Genomic DNA, 21,780 nt, shown 5'->3' on the forward strand with positions numbered 1-21,780 from the left:
TACACTGAGTTGGCTTGTTTGGACAGTCAACCAGGCAGCTTAGCCACAAAAACTGTGCATGCCCCTGCTGTTATTTTTTAGAGTAATGACACGTCTCTTCTTCTTTTGTTATCCCTGATCCCTTCCTGTTCCATTTTCACCTCTTTCTTATCTGTGACCCGATAACTTCTTGTCTACCCTTCATCCACCCACCTTACTCTCATCCTCAGTTTGCAATGCAGACTACCCCTGTGAGGGTATGAGTCGTCACGCTACCTTTGAGAACTTTGGCATGGCCTTCCTTACCTTGTTTCAAGTCTCCACGGGCGACAACTGGAATGGAATAATGAAGGTACGAAGTGATATTCAAAACATAGTGTGCCAAATACACAGGGTGATAAACAAGCTTCATACAACGTAACTTAAGTTTGTGTTTTAGAAGGAATAAATACAGAACTAGAGAAAACGATGGTGAAGATGGCCTGAGAGACACAATTGACAAACTCCTCTATTTCACTCATGCATCCTATCTTCCACTCTATGATTCTTGGTGATAAAAAGAAAATGTGCTTGCTCAGCACCGGGAGCACAGATTTCCTTACTGATGGGCAGGGGAGTGACTGTGCCTCATTGTACAAACACACACACAAATACACATGCAAAACAAAAATGGCCCCAGAACACACATCTACTACCACCAGCAGCTATGACCACTCCTCCACACACCTAGGCTGCGAGCGGAATAGAGATTATGCTGGAGCATGTCAGCCGTGGATCATTAAACACACACTGGATACAGGTAGTGTGGATGGTAGCGGGCCATGAAACAAACCAGCGGGCCGCAGAAGCTACCTCTCGGTGTAAATCTCTGTCATTTTAGCCATCAAATTACTACCTGCGCTGTGAGAGAGGTAGACCTGCTTTTGTGTTTTGTGTTTTTAAGCAGATGAGGCAGAGTGGTAATTAGTCACGCAGTGACGATAGAAAAGAGAGGAATAATGAGGGAGTGGAGGATAGGTAAGAGGGCAGTGGGGAGAAAAGGAGACTCCAGCGAACTGTAATAAGAGGGAGGCTGAGAGGATGGGAAGGGGGTTAAAAGAAGTGACCACTTATTATGATTTCTACCCTCTAGAGGGAGGGGGGGGGGGGGGTAGAAGAAGCTGACTGACTGAGAGCAAATGAAGATTTGGAAGGAGAAAGAATAAGAATATGTAAAAACATAAGATGGAAAGGGGGTGATGGCAGAGAAGGGAGATGTTGTGTGAAGGAGCACAGTGTGTAAATGTCATGCCAAATTAGACAGAAAAGACCAGCTCCAGCTCAGAGGGCTAAAATTGTTATGTGTGGCCACAGCCAGGGTGAGATATGTGTACTTCCTCCAGAAAACACTTGTCACTTTGGTTCTGCTCTGACTGAACTCCGCGGTGTGCATGTTAACCAGAGTGGAAAAACCACAAAAAAAATGTTGGTTTGCATTGAAGCAAAACAATACAAAGTGTATGATGATGCTACAACTTGTCATGAATACAAAGAGCCTTGTTAACATGAGCATGATGCATTCTGTTATTACCTCAAATGTTTGCGTAAATACCAGTCTTGACTTGTCTTTTTCTCTGCATTTTTGCCACCATCAGTTGTAAAATAAGGACTTTTCCATTGTTGCTTAACAATGTACAATGTAAACAATAGTGTGCGCCATTTCTTACAGTAAAATCCAATCCAGTTCAAAAACAACACAAAACCATGGCCTCATACATTACCAAAGAACTATATCTTTACCACTCTAACTCTGACACTAACCTTTCACCCTTCAAAAATTAACTGTTGAAAGATGAAAACATTGTATTTCTTGCAGGGCTGCTGTATTAGATCTCATATATGTTAAGGTGATCCTGTGATTTTGTCTGCTTCCTGTATCTTGACATAGCTTTGTCCAAAAAACAACTCCTGATTGCTACCCTGTTTTGTCTCTTTCATGCGGCCCTTTTGCTCATCTTCTGCCTTTATGACACCAGGACACATTGCGGGAGTGCCCACCAGACCACAACACCGACGTGGACTATGCCTGCAATCCTAGCCTTCAGTTTATATCGCCCATGTACTTTGTCTCCTTCGTGCTCACCGCCCAGTTTGTGCTCATCAACGTGGTAGTCGCTGTGCTGATGAAGCACCTGGACGACTCCAACAAGGAGGCCCAAGAGGAGGCGGAGATGGATGCAGAAATTGAGCTGGAGCTGGCCCAGGGCACCCTCTGTTGCATGGGCGCCCCCGGCTGCGGGGGTGCGAGGATGGACAAGGGACTAGTCGTGGCTGGTTCAGGGCCTGGAGGCACAGCAGGGGGAAAGGAAAGAGGAGGCGCGAGAGGAGAGAAGGGAGAAAGCATGAGGAAGATGCGACATGCAGCAGCCACTGCGCACTCTGGAGCGTACAACTTCCGTGACTCTAGCCGGACCCTGTACTCACCAGCACAAGTGAGTGTGTGTATTTCTGTGTGTGCAGTGCCAATATTCTCATGTTTGTTTCCTGATAGTGTGAAAGGCCTATTTTTTATGTGTTTATGTGTGGCGCTTGTATGTGTGTGGGGGTGGGGGTGGGGGTGCGCGTGTGTATTTGTATCCGTGTTGGCTATATCAAAATCAGATCCTCATTGATTTAGATCCATTTCTGATCAGTTTTTTTTACTTCCCACATTTAACCCAGTTGTAGCTCAGCTCATGTTTGGTCCTTTAAAACAGTGCAACCGTTGTGTAACGCAGCGCATTGTAAGCAAGTAAACTGCAGAGCAACATCAACAGCAGCCAGCAGTTTCTGCTGAAATGACAGTCTGTGCCTGCAACTGTTTTTTGCCCGCAATGGGGATAAGTTGCCTAAATACTATCAAAACCTTCCCGCAGTGTTTACTAGTGCTGAACAATTAAATAAAATCTTACCGAAATCACAATATGGCCTGCTGCAGTTATTGTGCGATATTTGTTAAAGGTTCAGTGTGTTGTATTTAGGATTGACAGAAATGCAATATAATATATAATACATAATAATAATATATATATAATAATATAATATCAGTGGTATATAAAGACTTACATAATATTTTTATTACCTTAGAATGAGACATTTCTATCTACACTGCAGGTCCCTTTACGTGGACGTCGCCATGTTGCGTCACCATGTTTCTACAGTAGCCCAAACAGACAAACCACTTACAGAGCACGTTTGTCACTACGTTGAATACGTATGAAAATGAAGCAGAGGAAGAATTTGTAGTAATAATAGTAGAAGTAGTCATCTGGTTTGTTAGAAGTAAGAAGAAAAGTGATATTTAGCTACTAACAGAGGGTGTCGCCCACGAGAACTTCTCCAGAGTTGGGTGGGGAGGGGTGACTGGTGGTGCATTTATGTAGGAATAATTTGATTTTTTCCCCCCCCTTCTTAAAGAGGTGGTATTATGGTTTTTGGCTTTTTCCCCCTCCTTTATTGAGGTATTTATCTTTTTTGTGCATGTACTATGTTTGCAAAGTGAAAAAGGCCAAAGTCCATTCCAAAGGGAGTTCCCATCTCCCACAGAAAACTCTGCTCTGAACTGCCTGAAAACAGCTCGTTTGTAGTCCAGCCTTCACTTCCCTTTCTTGTGACGTCACAATGAAAATACGTGTCATAATGCTCCCTGAGCAGCTAGTCCGACACGTCCTCAAAAACACCGGTGGAAAAACACTGAGCTGCAGCACACCTCTCCTCTCCCTTCCAAACACTAGCTACCCTCCAGGCAGTCAATGGACATGAAGTTGTTACTGTGATGTAGAGACAGAGCTCAGTTAAAACTTTATGGATGAAAGATAATTTTGTTACAGATTAATAACTCACCACTCTGAAACTCTTGCTCCAGTCCAAATTAGCAACCTGGTTGGCAACATGTAGCCTACAGCTGAATAGAAGCTGTTTACTGTCTTTTTGCTGACCCGCCCTTCTCTGCTTTTGATTGGCTAGTAGTACTTAACTAGGAACTCTGCATGTGCAACTCCCAGCAAAGATCATTTAGAAACAAGATGTATCACTCCATAGCTAAAACGAAGCCTTCAACACACAGGGTGAAAAGAGGAGCTTCAGCAGTTCTGGTACAACCCCTAAATAGGATTTTGAACCTGAAAATGAGCATAATACCACCTCTTTAAATCTTTATTGCAAAAGAGGAACAAAGTGTATATGGGACATAAAGATAAATATAAGAAGACGCAAATAATGAAAACTTTGCCAGGGGTAGCCTATATTATATAAAGACATTTAAAGGAAGACCATATGTTGACAGTTTTCACAGCCTTGTTGTTGGATTTAGAAGTTTAATTGATATAATGTACAACCTTATGGAGAAGGGGTACTGAGTAAGGTTTTTACTGCTAAATTTACAATTGCCATTAGAATGAATAATTTATTAAATGTACTTATTTCGTCCAAGAGTAAGTGAATGCACAGTGAGCCTTTGGTTGCAATTTGCAACCCTCACCACTAGATGCCACTAAAACTTACACACTGAATCTTTAAAGGCAAAATGTGTGTCAAAATACCATTTTAAAGTAAATATTGTCATACTGCAGACATATCGTGGCCCACACATCATGTTGTACAGACTTAAGAAAACTTTGTTCGGTACAGATCCTTGCAAAAATCACACCATAATCATTTAAATATGTTTTTCAATGAAAATGAGAATAATTGTGTAAAAATGATAATTCCCTCCAACATCAAATCATATCGCAATTACAATATCAGTCAAAATAATTGCAATTTCATATTTTTCAAAATCATTCAGCCCTATTGTCCACTCCAAGAACATCTAACAAAACACTACTGGAGAATAAAGTAGTAAATGATGTAAAGCATGACGCAGTCCAGACTTTCTTAATGCATAGTAATTCAGCTTTAAAACATATATAAACATATATAGAAGATTATTAATTGCTTTAGTCGTTTGAATGTAGGCCTAGTGTGCACTTTAAAGCTATTTTATGTAGGATAATATGAATGCAGGTAAATATGAATCAGATACAGTATCAGCAGATGCTGGATAATAAACAATTCAGACCTGTATCTGGGCCAAAAACACGTACTGGAGAAATCCTTACTTTTAAGTATCCTTCTCTGTTTTCTGGCTAACTGCCAATTTGCTTCTCTTTACACAGTATGCATTAGTTCATGCAGAGAAAATTACATATTTGATTCACAAGCTGGAAGAATACAAAAGAGGTAAACAATATGGCAGTAATTTCTGTATAGTGTTTGAACGTCGATGACATGGGATAGAGCTGATCGAGTCATTGCTCAATTTCTTTGACTAAAATTGACTGACAGCCACAAGGCGTGATTACACTCAGTTGTTTTACCAATCTCTTTGTATCGTTTGTTTGTACTTTGCTCTTATTCTTTTTCAGCTTTTGTGAGAAGGAAGGGAGGGCAAGGAAGGTTAAACATTTCTGCAAAGAGAGAATAAAAAGAAAGATATAAGGAAAGGAAGAAAGAGACACTGGGCTGTCCTGTAATAGCAACATCGTACAAGTGTGAATGTAAAAACAATTAAACCAGACTACTAAAGTGATATTAGGCAGATGAAAGGCAAGGCTAAGTCGTATCTTTTCATTTTACCATTTGAAAGTATGTTTTTTTCTTCCTTCACTGCATTCATACAAACCCATGTTATCAGCAAGGAGACATGAGCAATTTCAATTGCTTTCTCAGTTAAGCTTTTTTTTGTTCACTTACGCCTTATTAACCTTCCGGTACTCACATGTGACTGCGTGAGTTTGCCAACGTACATGGGCGAGTTACATTTTTCAAATAACTATTTCACTACCTACATCTGTGTGTGAGCGTAGATGGTCTCTCATGTATTCATACTCACAGTCAAACAGCGAAGACACACGCGTCCATTATGAAATCGCTAATAATAGTCTGAGATATCCCACATCCAAATGCACGTAACGATGACTCATCGGCTGCCATGAAGTGTCTCACCTTTGTTGAGCTAAAGTTAGCTGCATGAAGCCATTTTTAGCTCAGAGCTGGCTGACAAAGGAACTTAATGCAGACCAGGGATAACACACTGGCAGGACCGATTCAATTTATTCAGAGCACAAGTATTGGGGGGTTGGGGTGTGTGTGTGTGTGTGTGTGTGTGTGTGTGTGTGTGTTGAAGGCTCATGTGAGGAAGTGTACAAACCCTAACATTGTGACATCTTGCACTAGGGTGCTTCAAGGTTTTGTGAATCTCACACATTGTCACGATATTACCAGTAGCTTCTCCAGCTCCAACAATTGGGTGTTATGATGACAAAGTCAACCATAAAATGCATCTTTGTATGCTCAAGAGTGTGGATGGATCAGATGACATGATGACATACCAGTGCATTTTATAATGTGCCATAATATAGAGTTAAAAAGTCATTTTTCACTCTGTGCTGAAATGCTGGTAACATATTGCACAGGGACTAGTGGAGACACTGTAGAAAGTTGACACACACATAGGGAGAGAGAGTAAGAGAATGCGAGAGGAGCGATAATAGCTGAGCCAGTGTCAGTCAAATAGACGCAGTAATTAATTTCAGCTCTCTTCCCTCTCTCTCTCAACTTCCAGTCCCTGTAGACAGGCCCTATTGTTGTCCACTAATACAGTTATTAATGGAGGCCAGCACATAGGCCACCACAGTCAATCAAACATTATTTTTGTATCAAGCTCTCCACCTACACCGAGTCGACTATCTTAGGACTGTCTGTGAGAGAGTGTGTTTTTTTTATTATCCATGTATTTAAAGAGCTGGCTATGGCAGAGTCAGCCTAGCAGCCGGTTTGTCTTTATGCCAAGATGTGGCACTGCAGCACTGTTTCATAAACCAGCAGGATTTAGGTATATTTATATAGCTGGGAGTACAGTAACCTGTCTCTCAAATTCTTAGCCCCCTCATTTTCAAAACATGAGCCATGAGTGATTGTAATATAACAGTATGAGTCAGAAATGTGTGTTTGCATAACAGATCTAAGTATAGTCCCATAAGGAGTGTTGTAGAAATGTGTTGTGAAAATAGACTTGTGTGGGGATTGAAGAGGAGTGACCTTGTTTCGCAGTATCTTTTGGGATATATCTGCTGATGTAATACAGTTATTTTGGCTGTTATGAATGTGCTACAGGCACAATGCACCCAATTCATTGGGAAGCTCCATTGCCCTGCCAAGGAACACAGAAAGTATTTTTTTCTTTTCCTTTTTTCTGTCAGTTGTTCCCTTTTTCTGCCAGATTGGTTTTCGGGAAAACCAATCTGGCAGATGAGATTCAAGCAAGGAGGGATCATTTAAGTTGCAGAAAAAGCCCTGACTGATTCACTCTAAATTGCTTTAAACCTAATAATTCCCAGAGCACAAAAGCAAATGCTTAAATCTTAAATTGTTTCAACAAGGTATTGAACAGCCTAATTGAGGTGATATATCAAATGTAATTGCACCGCTCTCAGTGCTCAAGGCTTTGATAGTAAAATTATGTGTTACTTGGCTAATGAGGGTTTGGAGTCATATTATTGAGGAGCTTTTTTTTTTTGAAAAGAGAACAGTGTTTAGCCCTAAAGGCCAACAAAGTATGAGAGGAGGATTTGTTATGGTTTATTTGTACACGATCTCTGACACAATGAAAGTGCTTTTTTTGTGGAGGGATTTTAGAAATGAGGGCTTAGTCAATGTGAAGTCTACATGTGTGGGTGAATATGCACATATGTGACTGTGTGCATTTGTGTGTGAGTACATAAGAAAGTATAAAAGCATACCTGCGTGTACACCCAGGCATTTTTATAACCCTTACGATGGTGTATGCATTTCCCTGCGTGTTCTTTGTCCTCGCATGTTCGCATGTGCACATGTTTGCGCCTGCGTGCAATACTGGTCTGCCGGCCTGCGTCCCGTGTGTATGTGTCCGTGTGCGTATGTGTGTATGTGTTCCAGGAGAGCCAGTGGCTGGACAGCGTTTCTCTCCTGATCAAGGACACATTGGAGGGGGAGATGCTGATGATCGACAACCTCTCCGGTTCTGTCTTCCACCACTACTCCTCTCCTCCACCCATCTGCAAAGACTGCAAAGGCCACCCACAAGAGGTACCACCCTGAACACACAGGAATGCACACATACTGTATGTTATTGTGTATTGCATCTACAGTATCACGCAACACACACACAGACCTTATGTTAAACTCCTTGTGGAAAGGCATAAAATTTTTGGTTAAACATTTGGCTGATACAACTATGGATCCAAAGTACTTTGCAGTACCATGGATAGATGCATACATTTTTAACATGAGCATTATCAGTGACAGGCTCTACCTGCTGAGCTGTACAGGACCAAACTAAAGGCGCATATTTATCAAACATGTCAGAATCACACTGAATGTTTTACTAGGATTAAAAATACTCCCACCGCAGAAAAGGAAACCTATTTATAAAGAAACCCACCCAAGTGTCACCAATTCAGCAACCATGTCACCAGACTTGGCCACTTTTATGACCTGTTGAGCAATGATATATATTCATTACACTTACCCTGGAAGTGAGTTCAGATGAAACGGCAGTCTTCCTTGCTCGCTGTTGCTAAAGTTCTTTGGCTTGACAGCTGCATTCAGTGAGTGAGAGAGAGCAGCACGGTCAGTCAGCCACACAGCAGCCAGTCTGAAATATAAACTAAATGCAGAGTATCCATAGTGTATTTGAAAATGCCATGGTTTTGTTGCTGTGGTCATTTCAGATCCTTCCCTAGCTTTAACTGCTGTGCCTTTTAAGTAGGTCTAAATCTGGATCAGAAGTTTGTGACAGTTAGGACCATAGACTGTATAAAAAGAAATGGACGTAGCCACCATGACGTCAACCATTGGTTTGTGGACTACTGTTTTGAAGCCTCAAGTTTGGCACTTTGGTCATCACCATCTTTTTTTTGGAACCAGAAGAGCCCATATTTGGGCGAGAGGGGTTAAGCTAGCTAGCATGTTGAGTAAGGTGCATCCATAATTCAAGTAAACTGTAACTATTAATTGGGATGCTAATTTTGGCTAGTGAAAAACAGGCTTAAAACAAATGGTGCTTACCTGAAAAAATGAATGTCAACTCTTTAGAGTGTTGTAATGGCAATTATATGTGAGCAACAGGTTTTACGCGGTCTGCTTGAGGCACCTGCATAATTATTTTACCTCACAGGGGATAAATAGCCTGCTACACGAATGCTCTTGGTCTTACATCCTACAGACTAATGGCACGCTGGATGTTTCCATCACCCTTTTTGCAAAGACTGCAAACACTCAGAGACATCCTGGTTGGATCCTTTTATTTCAGAAGACTCACTGATACGATAAATCCAGAACAGTGTGTTTTAGTTTTAGTCGACAAGTTAGCCCCAACCTAAAGCATACCCTGCTTTATCGTCTATTTTACTTTAAATGCAACAGTATTTTAAAAAATGAACATCATGCATACTTGAAACTGACGATTGAGACTTCACTTTTAAGTCCTGGAGGTTGCCACTGGGTTAGGAATGATTCCTTGCTCTGAGATGCTTGGTAAATATGGCCCAAGGTGTTGGATGAAAATAAAGTTGAGGGATAGCCTGAAATAAATCCACATTTGCTGCAAGCGAGTGTGAAGGTAGACTGAAATACATTTACAATTCTTACATACATGGCAGGGAGCATATATGTGTAGCCTACATGTGTGCACAAATATACACTTAATAGTCTATGCTAACACTGAGTATAAATACACACACACAGGAGAATAATACAGCTCAAAAGTTCTGAAACCCTTAATACACACTCACCTATGCAAGAGACACATTCACGCACAACCACCATGTTTGGGACCAGATTGCATGCATGTAGATTTGCACCAGGAACACATGCAACATGCATTTGCACGTACTTTCATGGACATACACACACACACACACACAGGACTTCATTCATCACACAAAGTTTGGCAGTTTGAATGGGAAGTGTTGCAGAAGGTCATGTTTTATAAAATGTGTCAACTGTAAACACTGTTATGTTATAGTATAACAGGGAATTTCAGCCCTTAATTAACACAAAATAATATGAACTTTTCATATGTGCAGAAATGTGGATTAATGAGGTCCGTTGCATGCATACACACATGCAGCCATTCCCGATATGCATGCATGCGCGCACACGTCAACATCCTTCTTGTGCTTGCATTTTGGGGTATTTTTGCACACAGGAGATCCTGCACAAAACACACACTCATAAACATACTGTCCTGTGCCAGTGTTGTCCATCACAATGACAAAGTGCAGCGGGTCAGCTCAGAAGAAGCAATAACTGGGTTCTACATCTTCTCACCTGTCAGTCCTGCTTTCTGCCTGTCTGCAGATGCTGTCAAACAATCAATCTTTCCTACCTCTTCTATATGCTTCTTCTTTCCATCTGACCCTCCAGTCCTCTGGCTATCCCTGTTTTACTGTACTTGATCCATGTACTGTTCTCGTTCAGTTTTCCATGTTCTTTAACCATCAAACTTGCATATTGTGTGTTTGTGTGTGAGAGAGCTAGCGTGGGTGCGTGCCATTTTCAGACAGATGAATATTTCACTGCTGAGAGCTATGTACGATGTTATTGTGTTTAAGGGGACAGGAAGGCACAGCGGAATACCTCGGTGCAGTGTGTGTGTGTGTGTGTGTGTGTGTGTGTGTGTGTGTGTGTGTGTGTGTGTGTGTGTGTGTGAGCGTGTGTGAGAGACAGTGGAAATATTCATCAAGTAACTGCCTAATAAGGACTTGAGACTGACTACAGTTGAGTCTGCAGGGAACAATCCAATGGAGCAGTGAGGGCCATTTATTCAGTTGCTCGCATAAACAGGCACTTCTCAAGCGTACATGAGTGTTCCATAACATAATTTCTCCTATGTGATTTTTTGGAATTGGGTGCCATCTTGAAAGCATTTCAGAAGCTATTTTGAAGGTATGATTCTGAAAGCTACCTGAACAGGCAGAGGCTAAACCATAGCAGAGGTACACTCAGGAGTAACATTGCTTTTTTCAAGTAACAGCATAGTTAATATTTTCTGACATAAGGGCAGTGTAAGTCACAGACAAGTAATGTTGTTTATCTATGGTCATCAGCAGGTCAAAAATGGAATATGTTAGGCAAAGAATATCCCATGTAATAAACTGGCATAATTCAACAAATTAGTTCCATATAATAGAAATAAGTAGCAGAATTATACAGTTTTGTGTGCTGTGTAGATGTTGTGTATTGTGCTTGCAAATTTGACAGGCAAGCAAAAATGATTGCATTTATGCAACTATGACACAAACTTACAAAAACTTAACAAACCAGTAAAAGCACTTGTTTTTTCTACTGTGTGTTGTGGAAAATTATCATATGGCTACTGGTGCACTTGCTTCCTATGTTTAACATAAATCATACGTTCATATACAATCATATGTCCTGACTAGCATGAGTCATGCGATATGGCGATATTAGTCATGCTTATGTTCTTGCTCTGTCACACAATCTTGTCCTCTCATTGGCCTCCCAGCGGCGCTGAATAAAACAATACCTTGCCTCATTGCCCTCAAGCTGCTGAGGACACTTTGAATTGGTTCTTGCCTGAGTCCCCTATCTTGCTAGTAAAGCCTTCAATATGCCTTGGAAGCAACTGTGTAGCCACCCAAAACCTGAACCCACTGTGCCGCTTTCATTGTCCCTGGAGGCACTGAGAATGATACAGGAAGAGAAAGGCTGTAGTTTCCATTACCTTCCGATGAATGTACCAACCGATGACTCGCAGGGACCTTTTATGAAGCTATTTAGAGCGAGGCTCTGAGACACAGCAAGTCAGCTAATATGGCACTGTCACATAGCAGCATTAGTTAGGGCCAATATATGGATAAAACAGAAAATCTGGAAAGTGTTCCTTTAAATTAATGAGTTGCATTGCTGTGCTACTGCCTTGCCTCATCCCACCTCTCTCTCTCTCTCTCTGACTCTCTCTCTCTCCTTGGGTGCTTGGGCAATGGTAATTTAATGCTGCATATCAGCCATGAATCTTTCTCTATGAACCTCTTTGTCTTTCTCACCTACGGGTACGTGTTAATATATCGCTAACGGTGCCTCACTCCACTGGATTTCACTTGGCCCTTTTTAAGTACCCTTTTTAATGCTTCTCTCTGGCTATTTATTGCCGTGTCTCTTTAAAGAAACACTGCTTGAGCGCATCATGGCAACCCTAGAACCCTGAAATTCCACTCCAGCTCACTGTTTGCAGTATGTTTTGAAATTGTGCACAGAAAGTGCTGCAAGCGGAGGGGTAGAAGAGAAGAGTGTCAGCCGAGAAGCTTGAGCTCACTGGAGGCTCATGCAGCGATAATTTAAAACCAATCCAATAGCCATATGGGCTGAGTTACCTGCAGTCCTGATGAAACAAACTTAGCTGGAGCCAATGTTGGAACAAATGATAGAGATAGTTAGTAACAGTGTTCCTTCCCAATTATTCTGTGTTTGGTCATGTGTCTTTGGGATTGCTTGTATGAGAGTATCACAAGCACTATGAGACACCATTACCATACACACATTTTAATGTATAGCTGTGTTTGAAAACATACTCAGTTAGCTGTAGAGGCAGAATTATGAGGTTCTGGTGCCGCTACAATGCCATGCCTGATGGGAAAAAAACATGTCTTTGCTATCGCTTACATATACATGCAGATACTGAAGGTGCACACATACACGCACACACACACAAAACATGCACATACACTTACCGTCTACGCATTGCCTGGATAGCTGCCTCTCGCCTCTCATTCAGCCTCTCACTGGGAAATTTTTGTTGAATTGATAATGACAAAGCAATGTTATTACTTCTTGAAATCTCTCACCCTGCTCTCTTTACAAACAGGTGCCACAGCATTTTGGCCACTTTGAATTGTCAACACCTGGTGAAGCATATCGAAACTTGGTGGAGGTTTTACCCATCTTTTCTATGTAGCTCATTCTGGCCTATAATATATAGGAATCATGAGAGACACTGTCCAAACATTGTTGCTGCTCCTTTAGAAATGTAATATATATGTACACAAAGATGTAAGATACTGATTTCATGGTTGACTAGAATAAATCAGACATAATATTGAGCACTGATGAGTCCATGCTGTATTAATTCATTCCAGGAAGTCTGAAACATTTGCTGTTTCCTATTCCCGATCCCTTCCTATTTTGAGACGTGAATAACGGGTACATTTTTGCAGCAGATCAGGATGGCAGAGATTGAGCAGGCATCGCTGAAGTCAGAGCAGCTGTCAGACAAGTCCTCATCCCCTGCTCTGCCAGACGACCTCAGCCTGGACGAACATACTGCCTACCAGCTGCTGGCGCGAGAGGGCAAGGTGGGTATGGGCAGAGTGAGGTGGGGAGGGGGAGATTAGGATAAGTACAAATGTGCAGCACCAAAATGAACGAGAATGTGTGGAAATGAATACGCTCTTGCCATTCTGTATGTAATTTGCAGGGTAGATCATTTCTTTCGGGGATACGAAGGATTTGCATGACAGTGTGCCAGCTCTGATTTACAATATGAATCCATCAAAGAAAGTTGTATCTGAGCTTTGATCATGGGAAATAATGTGCAATTTACATAGATGCTCTCATAGTGGCTTTGCTCAGAATAACTAGCATATAGTGAATACCTAAGTAATAGCGACACCAACTAGAACAGAGTGTTGTGTGTGACAGAGAGAGGGGAGTACCTGTCTCTCTGTCACACAACATTAAAGCACCTGCTTTAATGTCAGCACCAGCACAATACATTTGGGCTGCTTGTCATCTTTACACAGAATTTTAAGCCAAAACAGGTCCCTCTTCATGCCAGTGTAACTGTGCATAAAAAAAAAAAAACAGCTATAGAGAGGTGAAGAGAAAGGAAAAAGACGCAGTGACCACTACAATACCAATTGCACAACAAATCCACAGTGATTAACTTCTAGTACAGCCACTACTTTGTACTTGACATGCACAGTAAGCACAAACAATGGTAGAGGCTCACTGCTGAATTTTTCTGTTCATTCCCGGAAACACAAAACAAGTGACCATTATAAAATCCTTTTCACGGTTATGCTGTAGGCTCTCTTGTGAATTACAGATATAAACCTTATGTTCCAAAGGCCCCTTTATCTCTTTCTCTCTGTGTATCAGCGGTAACTATCTTGTCTTTGAAGAATACACAGTTTCTATCCACCACAGACCTTCTCATGAATAAAACTAGCCTCTCCCTATTGTCGCTATCCCAGGTGCCTCCCCCTCTTGCCCCCTCTCGCCCTCTTTTGACTTTATCTTTCATGCTTCTCCTTTCTCACTGTTACCCCTCTGGTAATTGGACCCCTTCTCTGCACCTCCCTCTTTCCCCTCTATCTCCATCCCTTATTGTCCGCCCTTCCTAGATATCCTTCCTCTGTAACGGGGTAATGCTCCTTGGTTCTGGATAGCCAGATAAGCCTGCAACCACCAAGCATGGCTATGAACCACTACTCATTAGAGAAGGGGAAAAGAGAGGTAAAAAGAAAGATAAAAGGGGACAGACAGACAGTGAGAAAGGATCTAAGGTTAGGGATTTTATTTGTCAATCATTGTTTTGTAAAGTGCCTGTCTGTGTGTGTGAGGGTGGCGCCACGTGTGCCAAACTCTGTTTGAGGTTTGTATGGGTGTGGGTGGCTGCCTGTGTGAAAGGGGGCTTGTTCAGGGGCGAGGACTGAATGACTCAGAGGCACAATACACTAATGGAAGCACAAAAGCGTACCCACACATACATACACAGGTGCACCAACACGCACAAATGATTCTGCAGTCCCTACGTGATGATAATTAAAACGTACGCGGTAAGAGCTTACAAAGCTGAACTCCTGCCTTAATCGGCCGCCTGCTTCCCTCCCGCTTCCAGCTGTTCCAGCCACCACACAAGCTCACATATTTAGAACCAAACAGTTATTGTTACAATATATAACATTAACATGACAACACCAGGCTATTTCAGCTCATAATCAGGGCTCACTCCCTTCTCTAGCAGTTAAATGAAAAGCCCAAGGGGTGATGTGAATCAGGGGCCATGTTTGATATGTGCAGGTTGCCAGGGGGGCTGGGTTTTTTTCTGTGCTCATTTTCTATCAGGCTTGGTCCAGAAATTGTCACTTTACAAAATATAATGCTAATCCTAAACTTAAATTGTCCCTTGCCAAAGAAATAAGAGGTTAAGGCTAATGTTAAGTTATGTTAATGATTATAAGCTTTTCCAGCACATAAATTCCAGCAATTTTCATCACATAATTTATCTTTTTTTATAAAGATATTAAGCCTATCCCTACATGTCTATTTTGAAATTAAGTTTTGTGGAAAATCCACACACTTACTTGATTAAACTATCCTGGAGATTTATTGTAAAAGACTTCTCTTCAACGTCAACGAACATCATTCTGTTCTCTTACAGGGAAGATGCAGCAGTGACTCCCGCAGCTCTGAGGAGGCAGGAGGTGGAGAGAGTCATGCAGGAGGCCTTCAGACTCAGACCGTGGTGCAGACCCAGGTGCAGGGGTTTGGCCAGCCCTGCCAGGCCCTCTGCACTGGCAGTGAGATAAAGACTGCACTGCAGGAGATGGAGATGCAAACACAACAACCGTATATGTGCTCACCTCACAGTGAGTAAAACCAGATAAAGTATAATCATTGTACTGCAATGTATGAAGGAATGTATTAAGGATTAATATATTTAAAAATGCATTTGTACCATCAAACAAGTTAAATTCTTATTCCATTTATTATAAATTTTTTGCTGTTGAGATATATACCAAATAAAGTGGTGGGTAAAATTGACAGTAGGATATACTGTATATTTTGAAAGACACAGTATGTACAAGAAATAACATTTTTTAAAACAAAAGCAACAACTTCCCAGCATAAAGGTCAGAAACAAAACATATCTCAAATTCTTTTCACAAAAAGGTTATTTACAGGAGAGAATATATAGATTCCAGAAATGTACCTTTCACAAAGGAGGAAGAGAATCTGTAAAATAAATTCCAGGAAATGATTTGCCTCATCCCTTTTGATGTGCAGCTGCAGCGAGGTATTACCATATTTACATACCTTTTAATTGAGTTGATTAAACTTAATCAATGTTGACACCAAGTAGCATCACAAATCATATACTCAGGCCCACACTAGACATTAAAACATGAGCATATATCTGTCAGTTTCACTGACACAGATGGTGCTTCTACCCACTGCCCTGCACAGCAACAACAGGCCCCACCAGAAGGAAGCATTTCGACACATCTCTATAGACTGGGGGTAGGGATTCACTCACGACATCCACTTTAAAGTCTTGTGCTTGGCTTGCTGCCTTAATAGCTTTTATATTGCTATTGCTTCAGATTAATATAGAAACAAATAAATATAAACATCCCCTCCACTATAGCTGGATATATATACATTATGCATCTCATTAAGGGATAGTCGCTAGAAAAGTGGAAACAATATTGAGGCGTGTATTCCCTCCTCAAGATGGCGTTTCCAGCAGCAACAACGAGGGAAGAAACAAAGACGGAGAAGGAGGAGCCAGTGGAATTTCTCCTCTCTTCCATCTGCCTGCAGAGTTCTTCCACCCTGCAGGAGCACCCCTCCCAACGCCTCCCCGCAGTAGGAGCCTACGGTTGTCGAGGGGCCTTCGGCTGACCTCTCCAGCCTCCTGGGCTTCGCTCCGCTCCCCGGGGGCTCATAGCAAGATGCTCTCTACACAGGTAGGGGAGGGGAGGGGAGGAGAGGGGACACTAGATGTAAACAAAGATAGTTGTGAGCGAGACTGACAGTGAAGCAAAAAAAAGATAAATTTTTGTGGTGTCAAGTTTTGTCACTGACAACAGACGATTATTAATGAAATTATAATGAAAACTGGTTTGTAATCAGCATTTAAGGTGCAATAAAATGCATTTATGCGGTCTGTGTGATCAAAACAATACATATTACATAATGTTACATTCTTAATCAAACAATGAATCTTAATTTCTCCCTTCCTTCTGTCCTCAGTACCCATCCCACAGTGACTCATCCCTTGCTACAGGCAGCTCTGAGGGCAGCCTCCAGACAACCCTGGAAGAAGGACTGAGCTTCAGCATCTCTCCGCCACAGAACATGGAGTTGCCTTTGCCGACAGCTCCGTTACCACTCGTGTGCCCGCTCCCGCTGCCTGAGGACAACACGGCCATTTCCTCCCCGGTCCAGACCTTGAGGCCGAGGCCGAGCCCCTCATCAGCCCTCACCCTCCAGGCCACCAGGGGCCACCAGCGGAGCCAGAGCAGTGGCCGAGGCAGCACTAGCCCGGGCTACACGCGCGACGACTCAATTGACCCTTCAGACGAGGACCTGGGCATAGGCATTGGATCGTCAATTGGTGGTTGTGGCTCCAGTCAAGCAGGCAACAGTGAACACTTGTCAGAGACACTGAGCAGCTTGTCGTTGACATCACTGCTGTCGCCCAGCTCGCTGGTGTACCCAGGAGGGGCGGTGAAGAAGTGCAACAGCACAGGCAGCCTGGACCAAGGGGGGATGCTGCTGTCATCCCGCGGCAGGGAGGGCCGCAGGGAGGTCCTCGGCCTGGAGCTTATGAACTCCCAAGGCTTCATGGCCAACCCTTGGACAGGGGTATTAGTTGAAACAAGAAGAGCAGAAGGAAGGATGGAAATAGGAGATAGCGAGCAAGGGCTCAAAGGGAAGAGCTCAAGCCAAACAACAGTAGGGCCTTGTCGGAAAAACAGATGAAACCTACTGTTTACTCTTTCTTTGTCTCTCCATTCCTTGGATCTAAACCCATTGCTGTCCCTCTCACTCTCTCTGCTCCCATCAGTGAGAGAGAGGCTTGATGACACACGATGTCCTGTATTCCAAAACCAAACCCTCATCTTGCCCCCTCAACCCCTTTATATATGTCCTGTTTTGTGCTACCTAGGGGAGTGGTCTTGGTTATAGCCTGATGGTGAGAAAGTGGCCTGCAGAGTTGAGGCCCAGAGGCTGAAGATAGGTCCTTAGTCCCTCTTAGGAGCTGTACCTGTAGAGGAGGCCGTGGAAGGTCTCTGCTCACCTTGAAAGACCAGGAGGCCCATTTGTATCAGGGAGTCAATTGGAGCAGAGAGAAAAAAAGAGCTCAAACTCAAGGACACGAGAGTCTTGTTGTTGCTCTACTGTAGTTTACTTTTACTCTGTCGACTCGGGTTCACTGAGGTTGAAAATGCAAAAATAGAATAGAAGTACATAAACTGAAAGCTATCCATGCCAACAGAGACCGTTTTGATTTGTTTATGTCTCAGAGGCAGTGCAGCAAGAAAGTGGGAGGAGGCTCGGAGATGGCGGAATATATCAAGGCGGAAGGAAGGCTGGGAAGGGAGAAGGCGGGCCATTTGTTTAGCTGGGCAAGCATAAAGCGGATCTAATGTCCATCTGTTCTGGCAGACGGAAACAACAGGTCCTACTCACTCTGGCACAGGACCTTCTGCTGAGTTCAGAGTAAAATTGCAAGGTGGAGGAGAGTTCAAGAGTGTGTGTGAATTGTGTGTGAGATCACTGCCTCAGGTATCAAGGGCATGAATTAAATCATTCTCATCACTCCACCATACCTCTGTACTTTTGAAACAGAAGATAGGTATTGACTGATGAAAGCTTTGTGCCTCTGTAAAGTTATTCTTAGAGTGGCAGCGGAAAATGAAAAGAAATGGACAGATTGCGGTATAACCGTGCATGGAGTGATTCGTGAAATTGGTTATTTTTTCCTTCTATCTCCGGCATCTCTCACTCAGAAATGAAAAAATGAGTGTGAAAGAGAGCTAAGTTGGAGGGAACATGACAAACCCCATCAGAAGAAACAATCATGCGTGCCTGGGGCAGCCTTGTGTCCAAAAAAAAAAAAACGGTTGACAGCCAAATTAATAAAAGTGAGACTTTAAGCACACTTCTTTTGCCACCACTTCTTCTCCCCATGCTTAAGGATTTGAGAAGGATGGACAAACCCACAAGAGTTACGAAGGACCTTGACTGCATGATGGAAATGCATTTAAACAAGAATTTTATCTATATACAGAAGTGTATCAAGATGTCAATGTTGGGTGATAACCATGTGATTTCTATTCCACTATTTTTGTAGAAAAGAGAATAGGCACTTGCAAGTGTTGCCGTTACTTTGTCCCAATTTAATTTAATCCATACAATCTCTTTGACTACTTGTCTAGGACTTTTTGTCTGCCAGTGGCTTCCAGTTTTATAACATTTTTTAAGGTGTGGACAGTGTATAAAGCAACGAAGCAAAAAATTTCAAACAAACTCTGTGCGCTGACGTGATAGTTCCCTCCAGCACATTTCTCTTTGGGAACACTGGTTCCTAGTGGAATATTTCTTTCAAATGTTGGAGTCCCAGGGGACAGCCAGAGATGGGGAACAGCCATATTCACTCAGCACACGAGGATCGTTCTAGCTCACAGACATTCCTGGCTGGCTGCACACAGGGATTTTTGTTTGCTTTTAGCCTCCTATGCTAAAATCCATGAATAGAAATCTCTATGAAAGCTTTAATTTGAGAGTCACACCACAACATATCGATTACGGACACATTTGTGTTCTTTAAGCATGGTTCTGGGATTGCAATACAGTATGCTTGTTCTTGAAACAACACCCTGATGCACTCATCTTCTCTGCCCCATCCCTTCACACACACACTATGTTGTAGCAACCCTTTCACACACCATAGGTTGATATCAAAAGCTGACACTGTCACACTGAACTAAACTTTGCATCTTTTAATGCAAACTTACTTGATTATTTACTCCGTCCAAATGAGGAGACATTCATCTTTAGGCCTGATTTCTAGAGGTAGACTGTTGTATCCCTAGTGTTTTCATCATTACCTTGCTTTTTTTAGTTTCTCAAAAAGAATGAGGTGATGTGAGAAAATCCAAGGGTTTGACCTTTTTTATCATGCAAAATCACTTTGATGACTATGTTTTGTCACATGGTGTTGGGTATTAATGAGTGATAGTAAAGGCAGTTGTGTGTGTGTGTGCGTCTTTGTGTGTGGGTGTGTGTGCGCTTGGGTGTGTGTGTTTGTTTATGACTTCAGGTGAAGTGATTGCCTTTTCCTGAAGTGTCCTGTTTGTCAGTGAGGATCCCTGAGATTAAAGGTTGAAGAGGTGAAACACGAAGCAACCAAGGGCTGTTTTAGCTTCAAAGATATATCCTCCTATCTTTCTGAGACAAATCCTTGTGTCCATAATTATGGCATCAAAGGTTAAAGCCTGACTACGCAGCAATAAATGTTCTGTGTGTATGCCCTGAGTAACTGATGTCAATGTGATTTTTATCTCCTCAGAACACAACAGAATTCATTACTGTCCGTTTCTGCTTTTACTTGTCTGAACTTACAACCAATCAGATAGCACCTCTGCCCTCTCAGAGACCAATCAGTAAAGAGATGGGCTGCAATTGGATGACATGGACAAATGAGGTTATTGAACTCAGGTGGGGGGTAAAAACCACTAGTAAAATTTTAAAGATAGCTGTAAAGGTGTGCTCAGACTGAACTCGGAGCGAATTCTCACCTTGTTTTACTCGCACAAATTTGACTGCTACAAACAGCCAGACAGTCCAGACATAAGCTGCAACTACCTAACAATGCACCAACTGTGTGTGTGAGCAGGGTGTGCCTTTGTACAGTATGTGTGTGCTACAGCTCTGACTCAGACTGATTTCAAAAGTTAGCAGGAACTCAAGTTTTAGTTATCTTCCTCCGGGCTCTATGTTTATTTCTTCTTCTTGTCTCTGTATGTTCATGCAGTGGGGTACAATAGCTCGGGATAAGCACACATCTTTTTGCTAAGGTTTCAACGTTTTCAGCTCGCGCCGATGGGCTTCAATTCACACTGCCTTGAGTAAAGCTGTGTCCACCTCCACATTGAATTTGTATGCAATCATGCTGCCTCTAAAATCTGCTTTGCATTCAGTCTGAACACACCTTAAGAGTGCACAGTTCACATTTGTACATATCTTTGTATTTTGCATCTGCATGTGTGCATTGCTGCCAGTGAACATGATTATATCATTAGTATGCATTTCATAAAATTGTACAAAGTTAAAGGGAATGCCCCGGTGTTTTTTCACTGATGCTATGAAACCACAAAAAAAAAAATCTGCCCGAGCCACAAAACAAACCTTTTTCTTCCAACAAATCAATCACATGATGGAACTTTTTTATTTTTTTTAAATGCTGTTTTTGGGTAAGTAAAAGCTATGTCTGCTATGAGAGGACAGGAAAAGAGGAATAGTCAGGACAGTCTAAAGCGGAGAGGAGAAAGCCAGTGACAGGACAGGGACACAAACACAGGACGTGTACAGAGCTGTGGACAGCTGGACAGAGGAAAGCTAACAAACAGTGTGAGAGGCCGGGGTAGTGAGATGCAGGAGACGTCTCCTGACAGCTTGTCATCGGCAGCCTTTGCCCAGCGGAGCCGCCGGTGCGAGAGAGCACATTAGGCATGCACGCTGAACTCCGAGGTGTTGTTTACCTCACACCCCCATCCAGCCAGCCCTCCACCTCATCTAACCTCTCAAAACCAGCTCTCCCTGCAGGCCCCTGTCCTTCAAATGTCACTGCGGGAGGGTGGAGGTGTGTGTATGGAGAGCCGTGTGTATGCATGTGTCTCTGAGAATGTGAGTGCGTGTCGATGCGAGCACAAACGGATATGTGTGAGA

The 21,780-nt window shown here is 42.5% G+C and overlaps 1 protein-coding gene across 2 annotated transcripts in view; it reads left to right on the forward strand.

Moving 5' to 3' along the window:
• cacna1ia (calcium voltage-gated channel subunit alpha1 Ia) overlaps positions 1-21,166 on the forward strand; it is a 98,900-nt gene extending 77,734 nt beyond the window's left edge. Inside the window, exons 29-35 of one of the 2 annotated variants that reach the window (XM_038698507.1) lie at positions 210-331; positions 1,995-2,450; positions 7,954-8,103; positions 13,254-13,391; positions 15,482-15,689; positions 16,555-16,790; positions 17,077-21,166. In XM_038698507.1, coding sequence (XP_038554435.1) covers positions 210-331; positions 1,995-2,450; positions 7,954-8,103; positions 13,254-13,391; positions 15,482-15,689; positions 16,555-16,790; positions 17,077-17,808 — 2,042 coding nt within the window. In that variant the 3' untranslated portion in view covers positions 17,809-21,166. The remainder of the gene's footprint in view (positions 1-209; positions 332-1,994; positions 2,451-7,953; positions 8,104-13,253; positions 13,392-15,481; positions 15,690-16,554; positions 16,791-17,076) is intronic. The other variant, XM_038698506.1, reaches the window with a different exon arrangement.
• The last annotated feature ends 614 nt before the right edge of the window (positions 21,167-21,780 follow it).

Source organism: Micropterus salmoides, unplaced genomic scaffold (assembly GCF_014851395.1).
Source record: "Micropterus salmoides isolate LMB-PRFRI ecotype aquatic unplaced genomic scaffold, ASM1485139v1 Ms_hic_scaffold_10, whole genome shotgun sequence".
NCBI lineage: Eukaryota > Metazoa > Chordata > Actinopteri > Centrarchiformes > Centrarchidae > Micropterus > Micropterus salmoides.